The sequence below is a fragment of the Polyodon spathula genome, chromosome 6 (genome assembly GCF_017654505.1).
Source record: "Polyodon spathula isolate WHYD16114869_AA chromosome 6, ASM1765450v1, whole genome shotgun sequence".
Taxonomy (NCBI): domain Eukaryota; kingdom Metazoa; phylum Chordata; class Actinopteri; order Acipenseriformes; family Polyodontidae; genus Polyodon; species Polyodon spathula.
Window position 1 is genome coordinate 52,405,654 of NC_054539.1, and position 17,559 is coordinate 52,423,212.

Below are 17,559 nucleotides of genomic sequence, written 5' to 3' on the forward strand. Positions count from 1 at the left end.
TATATGTAAATATGACGGGATAGCCGTGTGGTTTTGTTTTGTATAAGGTTTGCAGCGTGGATGGGAAGCCCCATCCACATTAAAAAATGCGAGACAGGAGAGACAAAACAAAACGAAACTTAATTTAAAAGTAAGATCAGTGAAGGCTATTGCCCAGCCTGGTCATATTATTTGGTATCTGTGATTTTGGTTTTGTTTAAATCTTTTATTTTCTGTGCTCTGTGAGCAGTGTTTTTAAGTATTTTATTTATTTTTGTGTTTGAAATAAAATGGCGCACACTGCGTCTTTGAACTGCAGTACCTGCCTGGTTTGTTATTCTTCCGCCTTCTGGCCTGACTTCACCGCAACGCCATTTCCTACCACACGATTATACAGGAGGAAAGTGTAAACCATTTATAGTGTTTAAAATGTGGGTGTTAATAACACCAAGAACATCTTTTAATAGTTTTGTTGGAATAGGATCGAGAGCATGTAGTGGCTCTCATATGTTGAACTAGAAAAAGCCACCATAGTAGCCTTAATAGATGTACTTGATAAAATTGTGCTGGAGTCTTCCTTAATAGACGGTGTCTGTGGAATCTCATTTCTGATGTCTAGTATTGCCAGAGATTTCTTACGATTTGTATCATTGAACCAAGGTAAGATACCAGTCAAGGCAGTGTTGTAAGTATTAACCAGCTCATCTACTGATGAGGACTCAAAGAGTGTGAATAAGCTCAAGACATCAGAAAGCTTAACGGCAGTTGAAGAATTAATTACCCAGGATTTAAATGCACGGTCCACAGTCTTTGTTGATATGGTCAGATTCACCTCAAAAAGCATGGCAAGATGATCAGTAATAGTAAGATCTAGGGTTATGATGTTCTTAACAGCTAAACCATGAGATATTACCAGATCTAAAGTATGGCAACAATTATGTGTAGGACATTTGACATGCAGAATATAATCTAAGGAATCCAGTAGCCTCAAAAATTCCAAGGAATTAGAATCAGTATCAATGCCAACATGAAAATTATAATCACCCAATAAAAGAATCCTATCATATTTGACTGTCAATATAAATAGCAGATCCCCAAATTCAGTCAAAAAGAACACAGTCTGTTATATGGAATTGCAGATGTTCAATGGCATAACAGTCTTTTGCAGGGGAGGAAGGGGTGTTGGGCCAACACTCACAGAGTAACATGTCGAGGGGAGTCCTTCAAAAACAGGACACCTATGCGACAGATGCATGAAACAATGATATCGCCAACCGGCACAATGGAGGTGTTTGAAATCTACATCCACTTTTATGAAACTATCTTTACATGGGCTAGTGCAGGGGTAGGCAACCCTGGTCCTGGAGTGCCATAGACACATGGGATTTTTGTTTGATGGATGTCTAGCGGTATGTGCAGAGAGTTGTATGTTGTTTGTCTTAACTGATCATGGCGGTCTATGATCAGTCTTGCTTGTGTTGCTTTACTCCTTCCACTGCTTGTAAGGGATGGGGGGGGGATGCAGAGTTGGGGTCCAAAACCCTAACATTGCATTTCTATACTTTTGTCATTTTAATATCAACCCTAACAGATGTAAATTAATCGCAGTTAACTTCAGTGATTGACATTTTGGGAAGATTAATTTTTTTAACGCACGTTAATCGTACTCCTGTCTTGTCCCTCTTAGCATACCATGTAATTTCTTATGGCACCATTTGAATACACTTGAGTGCATGCCAGGACTGAATTAATATTCACTGTTTGAATATAAAATCTGTCACAGAAGCGCATTATGTAGCAAAGCACTCAAACTAAAGGATTTGTATTGTATTGTATTGTATTTCTATACATACAACAGGAGAATGTTATTAATGCAGTCTTTTTCATCAGTGTTGAAATACTGATTGTGTAACAAGCTAAGCTAAAAACAGATGTAGGTCCTACAGTATTTATTTGTCATATTTTGTCATTTTTTACTTATAAAATTCTGTCCAGGAAAACAAACAAACAAACAAACAAATAAAAAAAAAGAACATCTTAATTTGCAACAGTTCCAAGAGTGTCCAAATCTAGTATTTACAAAAAATAATAATAATAAATAATAATAATAATAATAATAATAATAATAATAATAATAATAATAATAAATATATTATGACTTTTTATTAGTAGGGCCAACCCTGTGACAGACGATTGTTACTATTATAAGACACTGTGACCGTGCAACAATGATTCTATTCTCCTACAAGGCAACATTTTTACATATTTTTTTGTCAGCTGGTCACCCACTGTCTAGATGGCCCTTTACAATAGGAGGGGGGGGGGGCGGTGAGGAGTTACACACAATTCCACAGTGTCATTTATCCGAGGAAGCCAGTTACTACGGTATTGTAGTAGTACAGCATTCAGCCGGTGCCTAATCTCAGCCCTTGATTCACTGACTCGCTGCACACTTATCAAGGCTGAGACGGAGAAAGACGTTACTCGACACCTCACCATGGATGCATTAAAATCAGCAGGGAGAGCCATCATCAAGAGCCCCGGAATACCCAGACACACATGGGGCACATCCAAGCATGAGAGTGAGTGTTTCACTTATTAACTTTGTCATTTTGTGACAGTTTAACAAAGCTTTGAATTTCGCTCCGGTGAGCTCCTTGCTGCTAATGTGAGCGAAGGCATAAACAAAAGGCAACTTGCTTTTTACCTTAACGCCTAGGTCAATGTAAGAAAGGGTTGATTTTTCAAGAAATTCCTGAAATTGAGTTTAGATTTGGGGTTGAACAATTTTTTTATAACACTAGGCTATACATACTTTTTTTTTTTTAAAGATTGGTATGCAATATTCTGTATCAAGAATGGGAATTTAAAGCATTATTGCAAATTGCATTTATATTTTCTTACGCCCCGGTCCGTCATGAATCTTGTCGCAGGGTCCTAGTGCTGGTGAATTTCTTGAGCCGTGGTTATATTTGCCATTGAAGAGAACTATTAAAGATGATTTGACACTATACAATAAAGCTGTATTTAGCTTTATGATCTGATTTTAAACTTAAGACGTCATCAAGCTCTTTTTAACAAATTAATGCATACTCCAATATAGATACTGATCATGGTTTACCCTAGTCCTACTAGCACAACTGGAAAAAAAAACATGAAACAGACTTTCTAATGATAAGCAGCATCAAGTCGAGTTTCATTGGGCCTCTGCAATATAAATATGGGAGAAAAGCTGCAAATATGTACCTGTTCACTTGCTTCATAATAATAATAATAATAATAATAATAATAATAATAATAATATATGTTTTACAAACCTCATGTTTAACACGCTGCTTAACGTAACACTCATTCAAAGATTCTTAATTACAGTGGTAATAAATTGTAAGTAATGTCATGGCACACTCGTAATAGGACAGTAATTATAGTATAATTCTTAATTTTAAAAGTACACCCCATTAGTGAAGAAAGCCTGTCCAAAATGAAATTCTGCATTCTAACCTGCATTTCAATACAGCACTAGAATATGGGAATGTATTTCACTGTAATGTTGAAGTCAGATACTACAGGGGTGAATCTTGACAGTTTGTTCATCAGGTAATGGTTTATTTCCTAATTGATTTTTAATCATCACCATATTTACTATAAACCAGGAGCAGAAGAGCAAGGAGGAAGACAGTTTATAGTTTGTACAGTAAGGGAGGACACCATGCTATAGACCATGTACAACACTAATGAAAATTCATGTGAAAGGTATACTGTACTGATTACTTGTAAGTTTAAAATGGGTTTTCTTTGTCTGTTCTGATATTACAAAAGTGAAGGACATAATTATTCTTTATAGCAAAATCCTACTTATTCATTCAGTGTTTCCGTGGAAATGCTACATTCATCCCGAGAGGAATGAAAATCAGCATTTCAAAGGAAAGGATGAAGAAATACAGATTGGAGTTATCATTACCATGTATATATTATTTCCATATTTTACACACATTGATGCATGTATTTTTTTACTAGGGCACATTCTGAATGGGTTAGGTAAACTTCTCAAGAGATTCTCTCAAGGGATGATATAATAAATACAAGTAAGACTTTGAACATTCCAAAACAGGTTTAAAAATGACTCCAGGTAAGGTTATAAGGACCTCCCACCCTAAGTTTTTTCTTTCAAATGACTCGTGTAAATTAATGTGTGTCATATTTAACATGTTTATGTTTTGTGATAACACAAGCTACTGTACAATGAGCAAATGCAACTGCAGCTCAATGAAGCACTAAAACCCTGCCACTTAACAAGATTGTTGCAAGACATCTTTATCTCCAAAACTTGTTGGTCAATTGAAAATAATATTTATTTTTAGGAAAGCAGCACTGGATAACAGTAACCCAATTCTTGAATTATAATGTAGTTGGGAAATTAACAGTATGTAATTAAGAATAAACAAAGCCTCCTCACATCTAAAAGCATGCTACTACGCGTACTGCCCTCAATGTACAACGAGACTTGAACCCTTTCAATTAATTTATCTTGTTGTGAATGAGACACTTGGGGGAATGGTTGACAATGGTGGAATGATATTATACTTATATTCACAATACTAATTCTACTTTAAGAGTGTTCCTGTTTTTGTTTTATTTTATTATTTTTTGCTGGTGAGATTACCAAATAGTTACAAACCACACCAATCTCTATGTGTCAATCCCTTTGTTCATTACGTTTTTCTAATGCCTTTTTCTTTAGCCTTTTGGGGACTCACTAGATGTGTAACACTGTAGCTTTATAAAATGTAGATCTCTGCCATACTATATGTAAAAAGTATGATTGTAGTGTTTCCTGGGAGCTGACCAAATAACCTGTTCTGAAACCTGCTAACCATATTTTTTGGAAATAGTTTACTGTTATGCAAACTGAGCTGCATGGATTCTGCAGCTTAAAATTATGTGGTGATTTGTGGTCTCAATTTGTCACAATCACAGCCTGTTCCATTCCTGCAAGCAATACTTTGCAGGAGAATTACTTTATTAAGACACCACTATCCGTTGTCACAATCAGTGGTCAACTTATATTGTCTGTAATGATCCCTTTAGGCTCTAACCAAAGCCACTTTCTGACACCTCACACATATGAAACAATAACTAACAATGTCTCTTGATAATTTACAATACTAGTCACTTTAAATAGACTCAGCCATTAGTAAGCAAGCCATACACCATCCTGCAGTGATAGCTAGGGCTTGTTGAGAGGGGTTGAAACATTAAGCCAAAGTACTGTGATGTATTAATATTTAAATGACTTCCTGCAGATAAGAATAACATTTCTGGATTACATCTGTATGTTTATTCTTCAAGTTAAATTATGAGTTGGTTTCAGCTTTACCAGTGGATTCATGTCATGTGTGGTAAAGATCAAAGGAAAAACTGTAAGGTTTAAATGGCTTGCCAGCACAGGGTAGGTGGTTCAACAGTTTCTTGAGGAGGGAGACCTGAAAGGACAGAACTGATTATCTTTGCTTCCTTGCTGACCTGTCTCAAAAAGGTACTGTATTTCTACAAAGAGGTCAACCTGATAATGGATACAAGGAGACAAACTCAGACCTTTTCTTTATACAAGAGGCTGTAAATATGCAATGTACATTACACCTATTTTTCTATCTTACAGGAGAATGTGAAATAATGGGCTTGGTTCTTGTAATGTTTGCCTTAGTTTAATTCTAGTTATATTTACATTTTTTCTCCTTGTTGAAACTTTGATCAGGAGCAAACAATATTGTATTTTTGTTGTTCTGTTGTTAAAGGAGTCCAGGGATCAACATCAGTTAGCAACAGAAAATGTGTATTGCATACAATACCTTTAATGAACAACCGAACTGACATAGTTGCCTGCTCATATTGTATCACACTGTTAGTGTATTTATTGGGACGAATGGCCTTGAATAGGCTGCCACCAAATGATCTTCACAGAATGTAGTAACACAATACTGCTAACTTTAAACAAATGACCTGATTTGAACCGAGTGCAGGTCACTAGGTTTAAGCCTTCAGGTGTAAATAGAATAATGTAAAATGTTCCAGGTACATGAAACCTTAATAAATCTTTGAGGGAGACACAGTCAATAATGGCCATCAATATAGTACTCAATGTAACACTGACACTTTTCTGCCACTTTATTTGTAAGAGTGTGCTTTTTGTACCTGGAGTTGTATAGCCTTTAAAAATAGTATCAGAACTGTTAATATACTTATGCCCCTCATAAACCATCTCTGATAAATAAGGCACAATACTGTTGGTCTCTTTACCCACTGACAAACTTTGTTTTTGGGGGTTTTGTAAAGTTTAGATTAAGGTACAGTACAATACATTTATTTAGCAAATATTTACTTCTGGTAATCTCTGAGGTCGAGCAACCTCCATGAAAAGCAGGTGTGAACCAAAGAGTCAAATCCAATGAATTTCATACAGTCATATCGAACATCTGATTAAGAAAACAGGTCCAGTCTGAATGTAGACAGGGAGCAGGTAGCAACCACTATGGTGCTTCACATTTGTGACTGTGTCAACTTTCTATAAAATACCGCACCTGTGACCTTGCTATCAAAGTGAATACTGTATAAATGAGCCTGGTTTATTTTGGTTGTGATGATACTCATCAGCCTTTATAAATCCCTTACCTGGACCTCTCTGGTGTAGGGAAGAAAGACCCATATTCTCAGCTTTGTTTATAAGGCTATTGTCAGTCCGTCGTATTTTGAACAATGTGCTTAGTGCTAATCTGTGTCTGTGGTACCAGATTATTGTTTTTTAAATACATGGTAACCAATATACATACTGCATGTTCAGACTAGGAAATTGTTCCTAAATCCATCAGTAATCAATGTAATGAGTGTAGTGAGCTGAAAAATGATCACATAATTTGGGCAGGACTCTTTAGATAAAAGTGTTTTTTAATTTGCTGTTTCAATCTTAGTAGAATTAGAGCAGAGGCAAAGCTGCTCGATGTTCCTATTCAGTGGTGACTTTGTGATAACTGACACATCAGGGTATGGTAGTGTACATTGGCTATATCTGTATATGTATTACATTTCCTAATGTGAGTCACACTTAATTGAGGCTAAGTGGAGATGACACCTTATTGTATCAACTCTAATAGTCACAAATCTTTAAAGAAGTAATGTAGTAGTGTGTTTTGTCTTGATTTGTGGCTGGCCTGGGTTTTGCTTCAAGAGTTCAAAGCCTGAAACTACTACTTCAGTATCTGGAACAGTATGGTGTACATCTGCTGAGATCATACAAGCCAGGCCACATGCTGCAAGTGCAGTCAAAGAATTCAAAACACATTATTTTCATATGATTAACTGTTATTGAGTCTAATTAGCTGCAGTGAATGGTGCCAGTCTGAGACTGAGTGGGCATATAATTACAGAGTGCAACAAGGCAGGCTACCCCCAGGCCTCAAATACAGGCAGCTCGTTGTTCAAACAGAACATTGAACACCAGCTTATTGCTACATTAAACAGAATGAATCTCCTGTCTTCTATCTTGTATAAGGTGCACACCAACTTGTACATTCGTTAATAATGGTAACTTCGGATTAGATACTGCACATGCTGTACTAGCTGTCTTTCCTTTTGAAGGACTTTTTTGTTGAACACGATAACTTCACTGTTGAAACTATTCAAGACCAGTAAGAGAACATTTTAACATATTTTCAAGATAAAGTAAAAAAAAAGTTTATTCACTTCCATTAAATGAATCTTATGGATGACACTTCTGTTTACCAGTAAATGTAAACAATGCAGTTCAATTGTAGTAGAATAAAATATAAGCTTGTATTGCTGTACGTGTTTGTAGAAATATGTTTCTCTTTACTTATTCACTTTTATAGTGAATAAGTCAAGAGAAACACTTAACACTGACCCTGACCTGACCCTAACTTTTACCCTAAGTTCAGAAGCAACTCATTGTTCTAGTTCCAAGCCATAGACACATAACACAGGCTAGATCAGCCACTATGAAACTTGAATCTTTTTGCTGCAGTACAAATATGTGGCACTATACACTATTTTATAATTATTATAAGACTAAAACTGCACCCCTGTATACAAATAAGGAGAATGTCTATGTATGACCACATTTTAAATAAAGATTCTCAGAGAGTTGATATGAAGCAGTAGTTTTATTAAGCAGAATTCTGGAGAGACAACAGTTCACAGTCAATCTGTTAATACTTCTCTGACACATAGTTCCAAGTTACAGGTTTTTATAGTAATGCACAAACAATACAAAATAGTGTGTACGTGCAGCAGAATGTATATTCATCTTAAAAGGAAACAAAGTATCACAAGATGTTCTCGGCACACAGCCAAGTGTGATGTCCTTGTAAAGTGCTGACTTACCTATCCATATTTCAACATAGCCTACACAGACAGCATTTTCATACTACATATTTAACTCATTTATTTCAACCCTTCATCTGCATGTTATATACAGGTGGCATGCCACATACAATGTTGATAGTATACCAGGTAATAGTATTCTTTAAATTATAATTTGGTGTTTTTGACAAGGTAGTTTAAAAGATGTGCACTTTATACATGAAATGCATGTTATACAAAAAATGAGCATTATACATACAAATGATGTAACCTAAAGCAGCTTAGTCTTGTGCGTTATAAATGCTGATACTTGTCTATGGCTGGCAACAAGAACAAAGTGTTTAACATAGACTTCATATTTTAGTAATTGCAAAAAGAACCACTTAGAATTATTGTACACATCATAAAAGGTATGGTAAAGAGACCAACAAACTATGAAAACATGAATTTGAAGCTACTCTTTTTTTATTGCCAAACACATTAGAAGTCTTTAAATAATTATGTTAATATGAACTATGAATAATTACCTGTCATACACTGAATTTGACCTGTGACCATAACATTTTGTTTGGATTTAGATTAGACATTAGACAAAAGTCTAGGAAAATATCCATCTTCCCTTTAATTGCATAGGGTAATACAAAGATCCTTTCCAATAACTTGTGGGGAATTCTCTCATTTATTTATTTATTTATTTATTCATTCTTTAACCAGGAAAAAAAAAAAAAAAAAAAAACATTGAGACGAGGCCTCTTTTATAGAGAGTGTCCTGGCAAGATGACCAGAAACAGACAGCAGTAATTTCACATCCCTTAAAACAACATCACTCTAAAAGACAATCTCATCATACGTTCAATCTGGGATCAGAAACATTTACACTTCGATAATTCTTGGAACCTACTCATTGAAGTAAATGTAATCTAAATTCTTCATTTAACTAATACATTTGGGTTATGTATCTGATGCTCGATCATATCCAAGATACTCTTATCCAGACTATTCCGTGCCATAGGGGGTGCTGTAGCTAAATGGCCAACCCAGGACCTTCTCCAAGGCATTTGATAAATAAGTGCAAGACTAGATTGCAAACTATACTTGGGTATGTTTACCTGTAGCAACAAACCATTTTTTTCACACAAAAAGTACCCAGTGTAATTGCCTTCTATAATTAAGTGACATCCAATTTAAAGAAGCCAGTAACTGGCAGTGATGGGGTTGAGGGTGGCATTCAAATACAAATCTGGCTGTTGATCCAGTTTTTGTAATTGTATAGTAAAAATATGCAGTTCAAACTTCAGGAACCATTTGTTGCAACACTTAGCAAAGTAAATATTTTGCCATATGTACTAAGAGAAAATATGTTAATGAAGAGAGCTGCAATATACTAATTTAAATATTTGTTGCTTCTTCTTAACGAGATCTCTAAAGTTGAGAGACATTGTTTAAATAAATAGTGGGAGTTGAGTTGTGGTTTGCTGCAGCAGAGGGTGCCTGAAGGAGAACGTCTATACATGCAAAGGTGCAAAAATCAAAATAACATTGTTTTTGTAAAATGTAAACTTCATCTGTACAATGCAATACCTATTGCAATTTTGTTTTACATTAGCCTACCATTTACACAAAATAAATCATGCTGCTGCATTGTACACATTGAAATATCTAAGTGAAGTGCTGTGAAATAAGCAATTTCTTTACATTTAAAAAAAAATACAGCCCAGACTATAGGTGTACAATACATCATATAACTGGTATAAAAATATAGTCAGCATGTATTATACTGTATTAAAGAAGATAAGATAAATGCAGAATTAAATAATAAATACATTACAACACATTATATCCAACAATTAAGATGCATTACCTGTGTTAAAGGACACACACATTATTTTTAGTTTCTATTCCTATTATTATACTAGCCCTCTTGCGGTGTCGTGAGCTAGTCCACGAAACACAGAGGATGGAAGGTGCCCACTTGAAGACCCCAGAGATGTACCTTAGAAAATAAAAATAAATGTACATTAGAAAATAAACCTCCGGGCAGAATGCTGTGTTCACAGATGCTCCCAAAATGAAACTGAACACTTGTTGCCAGATGTACAGGTTTCATTGTATAATACAGAATAAAACCAAAAAATGTGTGTGTGTCCTTTAACACGGGCAATTCATCTTAATTGTTGGATATAATATGTTGTAATGTATTTATTATTGAATTCTGCATTTACCTTATCTTCTTTAATATAATAGATATATTTAATATAATATATTTTTATACCAGTAATATGATGTATTGAACACCTATAATCTGGGCTGTATTTTTTTAATGGAAAAAAACAATTGCTTATTTCACGGCACTTTGTAGTCTAAGAATAGATATTTCACGATTAAACATAATATTTAACAAAAAAGTGGCATTGTCACATTCAAAATTCCTTTCCTCTACATCTAATGAGATAGCTGAGGTGCTGTGCTGAAACTTTTCTCCTGACCTTTGAAATACAGAGGTATTTGTCTTATTGTAAGTTTGTGAAGTGATTCAAGGCCAGCGCTGCAGTTTTTTTTAATCTAAAAGATATCCTTGTTTTCAATTCTTCTGGTTCTGCAGTGTATTGTTTGGCGCATTGGTGATATCACGTCTGCTGCTGCTGAGGGTTGTTGACGTTATAGCTTTTGAAATACAAATGAAAACCATAGCCAGTCCATGACTAAGTCTAAGAATTATCCAGTGCTGTGGTTGTAACGAACTGCTGGGAATGTACGTCAGCTGACATTTCCGGATGACATTTCAGAAGTTTCTAATGCACTGTACAACTCCTTCAGTTTCCAGAGAGATTCATTTGATATTATCTGTACTTTGATAAACCTCCTCATGCATACAACCAAGTACAGTACTTATCAATGTCCCTTTGCCAACAGCGTGGAGAGGCTGCCTACAACAAATGTGAAATGAAATTCCAGTTAACAATCAGTGATCTTGGTCTCAAGCCGTTTGACCCCAAAGAATTGCTTGTCGGCAGTGTAAACACACTGTAAAGACTATGGGTCAAACCATGTTATCTTGCATCAAAACACGTTATCATTACTTCAGCTACTTGAAAGTTTATTATGATGTGACATCTTCATAGTAATTTAACAACAAATTTCAGAAATAAGGTTATGTAATGAATACCATACAAATTAAAATCATGTAAATTTAAAAAGCAAGATAGAAAAAAAGTAAACAAAATGGAGTATACTATAGTATACCGTATTATATGTATTAAAAATGTATGTCATACAAATATTCTTTAAATATATTTTCAGAACTGTTTATTGAATGTAGACTGCTCATATGAAACATAGAATAAGTGACTTTGGTCAGTGACATACCTAACTCACTTTATTGATTGAAATGCAGTTCTTAATTACAATTCAGTGGCATGCAGGATAGCATTTGATGAATATGTAAGCTAGGAATCATTCATACTACTAAGTGCAAGAATTTCACTGTCACACCAATTATTAATGCCTGAACCCTTGAGAGCATATGTTTAGAAACATGTTTCCACTACACCACGTGGTTTAGTAATGCTCTTTTTTGAAAACCAATTTTAATTGGAAAAAGGGATATATATATATATATATATATATATATATATATATATATATATATATATATATATATATATATATGTGTTGTTGTTACAGTCTAACCTGTTTACATATATAACCTATTTTTTATTAATATTTATACACTTATACAAAGTATACACTTAAACTGGTTTGTGTAATATTTATAATAATTCTTCCAATAAAATATTACTATAGCGGTAACAAAATGCATTATGCTGCAACCCATTTTAAGTTTTTATTGAGGCTTTAGTTAATTCAGGCAACAAGTAATTATTTTACTTGAATAAGACAACATAAAACCATCAGTTTATAACATATTCTAACATTTCACCACTGAAGGAGACCAGAGAGAAGATGTTGCAGTTGCCAAGTCAAGGTTTATTTATTGTACAATTTCTGGGTGCCAACTAAACGTGCTGTAGCAGCTGGCAGTCCCTTTTAAGCTAATAGAAGTGGCTGCAATTAACTGTTTACAGGCTTCTCAATGCACTTGGTCGCTGTAGGCCTCGACTACACAAAACAACCGTGTACTGTATACAATCAGTCTCTTCATTTGATCCTGACGCTCTTCTCGTGAGGGCACCCAGCTGCTTTTATAGCGCCCCTAATCATACCCCTCCTGGCGCCAGCCCATCAGTCCCAAACAGTCCCTTTACAGTGTTCCATAGCAACCTTAGTTCAGTGTCCCTTTTCCTGAAAGGTTAAATCTCAATTAAGCATTCCCTACAGCAAGGAGTCTAGTGACCTTGACCTCGCAGACCTTTGACATAGCTCCCCCTTCAAGGTCCTTCATCCCCGAGGGACCAACAAAATCCCGGAAATGTCGGGACAGTCTGTGCTGTCGCCATGGACTTGGGGTGTGGTCCATTTAGGGTTGATGTCAGGAGGGGGGCTGAGAGAAAGGTGGTAATCCTCAGGGACAGGAGAATTGGGAGGACAAGGGGAGATGGAAAGGGGTGTCAGGGCACCTCTCTGGTCTTGGTAGGGTACGAGTCTATCTCAGTGAAGAACCACGCACTGTCTGTGGTGTGGTAGTTGAACTCTATAGACTACTTCCCCAATGCGTTTCAATACTTCACATGGACTGAACAACAAGCTGTCCATCTTGGGGCTGAAGACCCACACAAGCTCTCCAGGGTTGAAGTGCCTGCCCTGTGCTCGGACGTCATAGTTGCTGGTATACGTACTTGGGCCCATTGTTTCTGTGGTGTCTGGCATTGCAGTGGGGTGTGGAGTTCTCTCCCCAACAAAGGAGCACAGGAGTGCAGGCAGTCAACCTTTGATAATCAAAGGGAATTGATGGTGGGTGGTGGTGGAGATTGCCAACTGGGCTGCAAGCATGAAATTGAACCGTTCCAACGGTCCGTCGCTTGGAGGGTGCAGGGGGCTGGTGCATGAAATTAGCACACCAGCATCTTTAGTTTTGTAATTCATCTTCTAACTGGAATATATCCATTTTAATTAATCCTAAATGACTTTTCCAATCACAACCAACTTCCTCAATCAAAGCAAGTTTCAACCATAAATAACTTTTTAGCATCTCAATGAGCAAACTCATATTTCTTCTAGGAACAATTAATCAATTCTTACTCTTGAATTCTCCTTAATTTAGCTTTCCTTGCTGTCACTTATTGCACTCCTTAAAAACTTTATGAAAACTTGCTCCAAAGTCAATCATATCTTTGAATCAAGAACTTCTAGAACACAAAGATTAGTATAAAGGGTTAATCCGTAAACATAATTATGAGCTGACAAGCATCTAGCATGATTGTAAAATCAGAATGATGTGACACTTAGATATGTCCGACTGATTTCACAGATCCTGATCTTGAACTACATGTCCAATATTACAGCCAATCAGGGTCCGTGAATCCAGCCATAACTCTTCTACTTTTAGACACTATAATTAGGCGGGTATGGGCTGGCAGCTTACGTTTTTCATTTGGTCCTTGTGGGAATGAATGTACTATTTTCTGCTGCCAGGCAGAATGGAAACTGATTATTTCACACCTTGTTCTAGTTTGACCGTGCCCCACTTAATAGCTCGTATAGTGTCCTAGATTTTTATAGTAGATGTTTTGTACAATAAGAATAAAAGAAAAACATTGTGTATGACCTTTAACTATTAGGTGTCTATCATTCCACAGAATTATCCTACCAAAATATAAATCATTAACTCCATGTCATTTTCTCTGCCATATAGCAGCAGTATGAGATTTGACAACAACACATGGATCAAATATTTATTTGCACTTTAGAAGGTTTATCATTGTACTATAAAGCAGATAACTACAATACCACACCTTCATCCTTTGTAATGAACTAACAGTGAACTCCAGGTAGTTACTTTCATATTTACTTGTGTAAATGTACATTGCAGCAACACTATATTTTTAAATTTTTGTTATTCATCAACTTTCATCATTAATCAACTGGGCAATGAAGCTAAACACACACAGTATTGTATTCACTGTAGTTTCAGATATCTGCAAGAGAGACTTCTGCATGTACTTTCCCAGCAGCATGCTCTTTAAACCACTCTGTTCGTGGATGATGGTGCATGTGGAACAACATCCCCATAGAACTGCTAGCTGCAGTACTATAATCCACAAGGTGCCACAAATGACTGCTCTGCACAGAGCTTTGTGGGAAAATCCTGAAAAAAAGGCCATAATTACTGTTCTCAGCGAAATGTACAGTTTTAACAGTGTGTGTCTCCTAAATTGAATAAAAAAAGTAAATATGTCTGTGACTAAAATAACATTGTAATTGCAAAAATCTAAGCTTCAAACAATAAAAAAGACACAGAAGATGCATGTAAATAATGCATTCTTCTTAATTGCATCAGTACCTGTGAGGTAATAAATACTGTAACTGTTATCGTACATCTCTGTATGTTTTATACATGTTGTGCATTTATTATATGCATTGTGCAAATTATACTTGGGTCATAGCAGGGGTAGCCAATCAGTTCTAGAGAGCAATTCCAATTCCAGGTTAAACAGGTAAAATTATCTAATTAACTACTTCAGGGTCTGGATGGAGGTTTAATTGGTTCATTTAAAAAAAACAGGGTTGGAACAAGACCAGGAGTGGAAGGGCCAACTTTGGACACCGCTGGGTTATAGTGTTCTCTATAATGTATTGTGGTGTTTTTTATAGGCTTGTATAAAAGAGATGGCTTTACAAAATATAACCAAATGCAGCTCATTTAACATGTTATATACAGGGTACATACTCTACAGGTTAGACTGTAACAACAACAACACATATATATATATATATATATATATATATATATATATATATATATATATATATATATATAGGAAAAGGTTAATGTTAACCAAAAGTTTTTCTCGTATTGATTTACAGCACCACAATCAATATGGAACATGTTTGTTTCTAAACATATGCTCTCAAGGGTTCAGGCATTAATTATCAGTTATATTTGAAGAGAGATTATTTTGCCATATAGATTAAAACACACTCAAAGGATCTTTTTTTTTTTTTTTTTAATTTATTTGGCACCATGTTGGTTTTCTCAACATATTAATCCCCATTTTATAAAAAAAGAGCAGATTGTTTTGTCATCCAAAAGCCTTTTACTATATCACAAGAGATAAAAAGATTTATAAAAAATGGGAACCACTGTAGCTGGGTTGATGTATTTAAGAGCCTGAAGCATAAACACTGATATGCTCAATAATTCATGTCTAAGAGGTTGATAGAGATATGATTGGCCCCTCAAGACTAGTCAACACTAGATCCAATGACTGTGTACACAAGAGTGTTACACATTCATTGCTTGTAGTGCACTGATATAGACTCTGGTCATATTAATAATACAGACCACATGCTTTATTGTATGCTCTTTATAGTAGGTACAGAGGCCTAGTCTATGAAATGCTCAATAAAGTTCCGTTACTGGTTGCGGCCTGTGAACAGTAACTGTTTCAGTGATGCAGTATTTTGAACCTCTGAATCAATGTTACTTTTTTAACTTTTGTTTTTCAAACTTAATGTTTACAATCCATTTAATCTGATATGACCTACCCCTTAGATTATGCCACTGGGGGTGCTTTGTTCTCTACTCACACTGACAGAGGTACTGGTAGATGCAGCTTCCTGAAATACTTTACATCGCCTCACAAGGACATTTTTGAAGGTCGACCAGATGCATCTCCTGTAGTACCTGCTGACATACATTTGTCTGAAGTGGCATTTTTTTAAACTTTGTGCAAAACATGTCTATGTATTTATTTTGTGTGTGAGTGGCCTGCAATGATGCAGTTGGAAACCAATACAAGATGGTTAGAGTATTTAGTGACAATAAAACCGGAGGAAACTTCACAACTACAACAAACTGAGCATTGAAACTGATTTTGGGATGTACAGCTGGCAGTTTCACAGAAAGAGATTGTGAAGATGAATGTTGAAGACCTTAATTTTCTAGTTGGAAACTAATGCATTTTATTTTTTTATTTTTTTAGTTGATTCATTTATTTAAATAATTCACAGGATAAGCTGAGGGAGATTAACCATGTGGTTTTCAGAAGTAAGAGACTGTATACTATATTAATTTAATATTGCACTTGTCAGCAGTTTTCAGAACAGCTTAGGAAGTGATCTAAGATTGAAAATTTATACAAAATTATGTATCAGAATTTATTTTAAGACACTTTTTAGCTCCAGCAGTGACAACTTTAGCCCTTTTTAAATACATATTTTTATATTGCAGAGCTGCCAGAGAATTGGACAGACACAAAAGAGACACTGATGGAGGGGATGTCGTTTAGTGTCAAATACCTGGGAATGACCCTGGTGGAGCAGCCCAAAGGAGAGGAGATGGCATCGGCTGCCATAAGGAGGATAGTTTCCACGGTGAGTGTCTTCACTGCCATAGTAACAACAGATATATTCAAATTTCATAGGTTTAGGCAACTACCATGGTCCTGAAATATATGGTGTGATAATTTCTGTCTTTGAAATAACTTCCAGTATAAAAAAACAACAAAAAAAACCCATCTTCAACGCACTTTGTTACACTGCCGCTTGGGGGTTTGCAACCATTTAAGATCATTTCCAATTAACAGGTAGACAAGGCTTCAAAGTAAAATAATAATACAAATATGATATTCAATACAAATCACAATTGGCCATGTCCCTTTTATTAAGACATAACATGGAAATGAGCCATTCCAGGCTATGCGTTCCTCACATCTTTTACAGGCAGTGTATAATATACTGTTCTAAATTACACACACCTAACCTTCAAATGAACTGCACCACTCACTCGACACACATTGTATATAATATAATTTCCAACACTGATAGGCAAAATTGTCTAAATCATTAAGCATTTTTAAAGGAAAAAAAAAGATTTTGACTAAAAGAGGTGTGTGTAGGGTGTGTGTGTGTGTGTGTGTGTGTGTGTGTGTGTGTGTGTGTGTATAGTATATATATATATATAGTGATATATAATATATAGATATATATATATATATATATATATTATATATATATATATATATATATATCAAGTCTCCTTAATAAGGTCAAAATACATTTCTCATAATAATGAGATTATAAACAAAG

General features: G+C 35.4%; 1 protein-coding gene across 3 annotated transcripts in view; it reads left to right on the forward strand.

Moving 5' to 3' along the window:
* Positions 1–2,347: 2,347 nt before the first annotated feature.
* The window catches only part of LOC121317319 (low density lipoprotein receptor adapter protein 1-like), a 34,335-nt gene continuing 19,123 nt past the window's right edge, over positions 2,348–17,559 (forward strand). For all 3 annotated transcript variants that reach the window (XM_041253125.1, XM_041253127.1, XM_041253126.1), the window contains exons 1-2: positions 2,348–2,561; positions 16,703–16,845. In XM_041253125.1, coding sequence (XP_041109059.1) covers positions 2,477–2,561; positions 16,703–16,845 — 228 coding nt within the window. In that variant the 5' untranslated portion in view covers positions 2,348–2,476. The remainder of the gene's footprint in view (positions 2,562–16,702; positions 16,846–17,559) is intronic.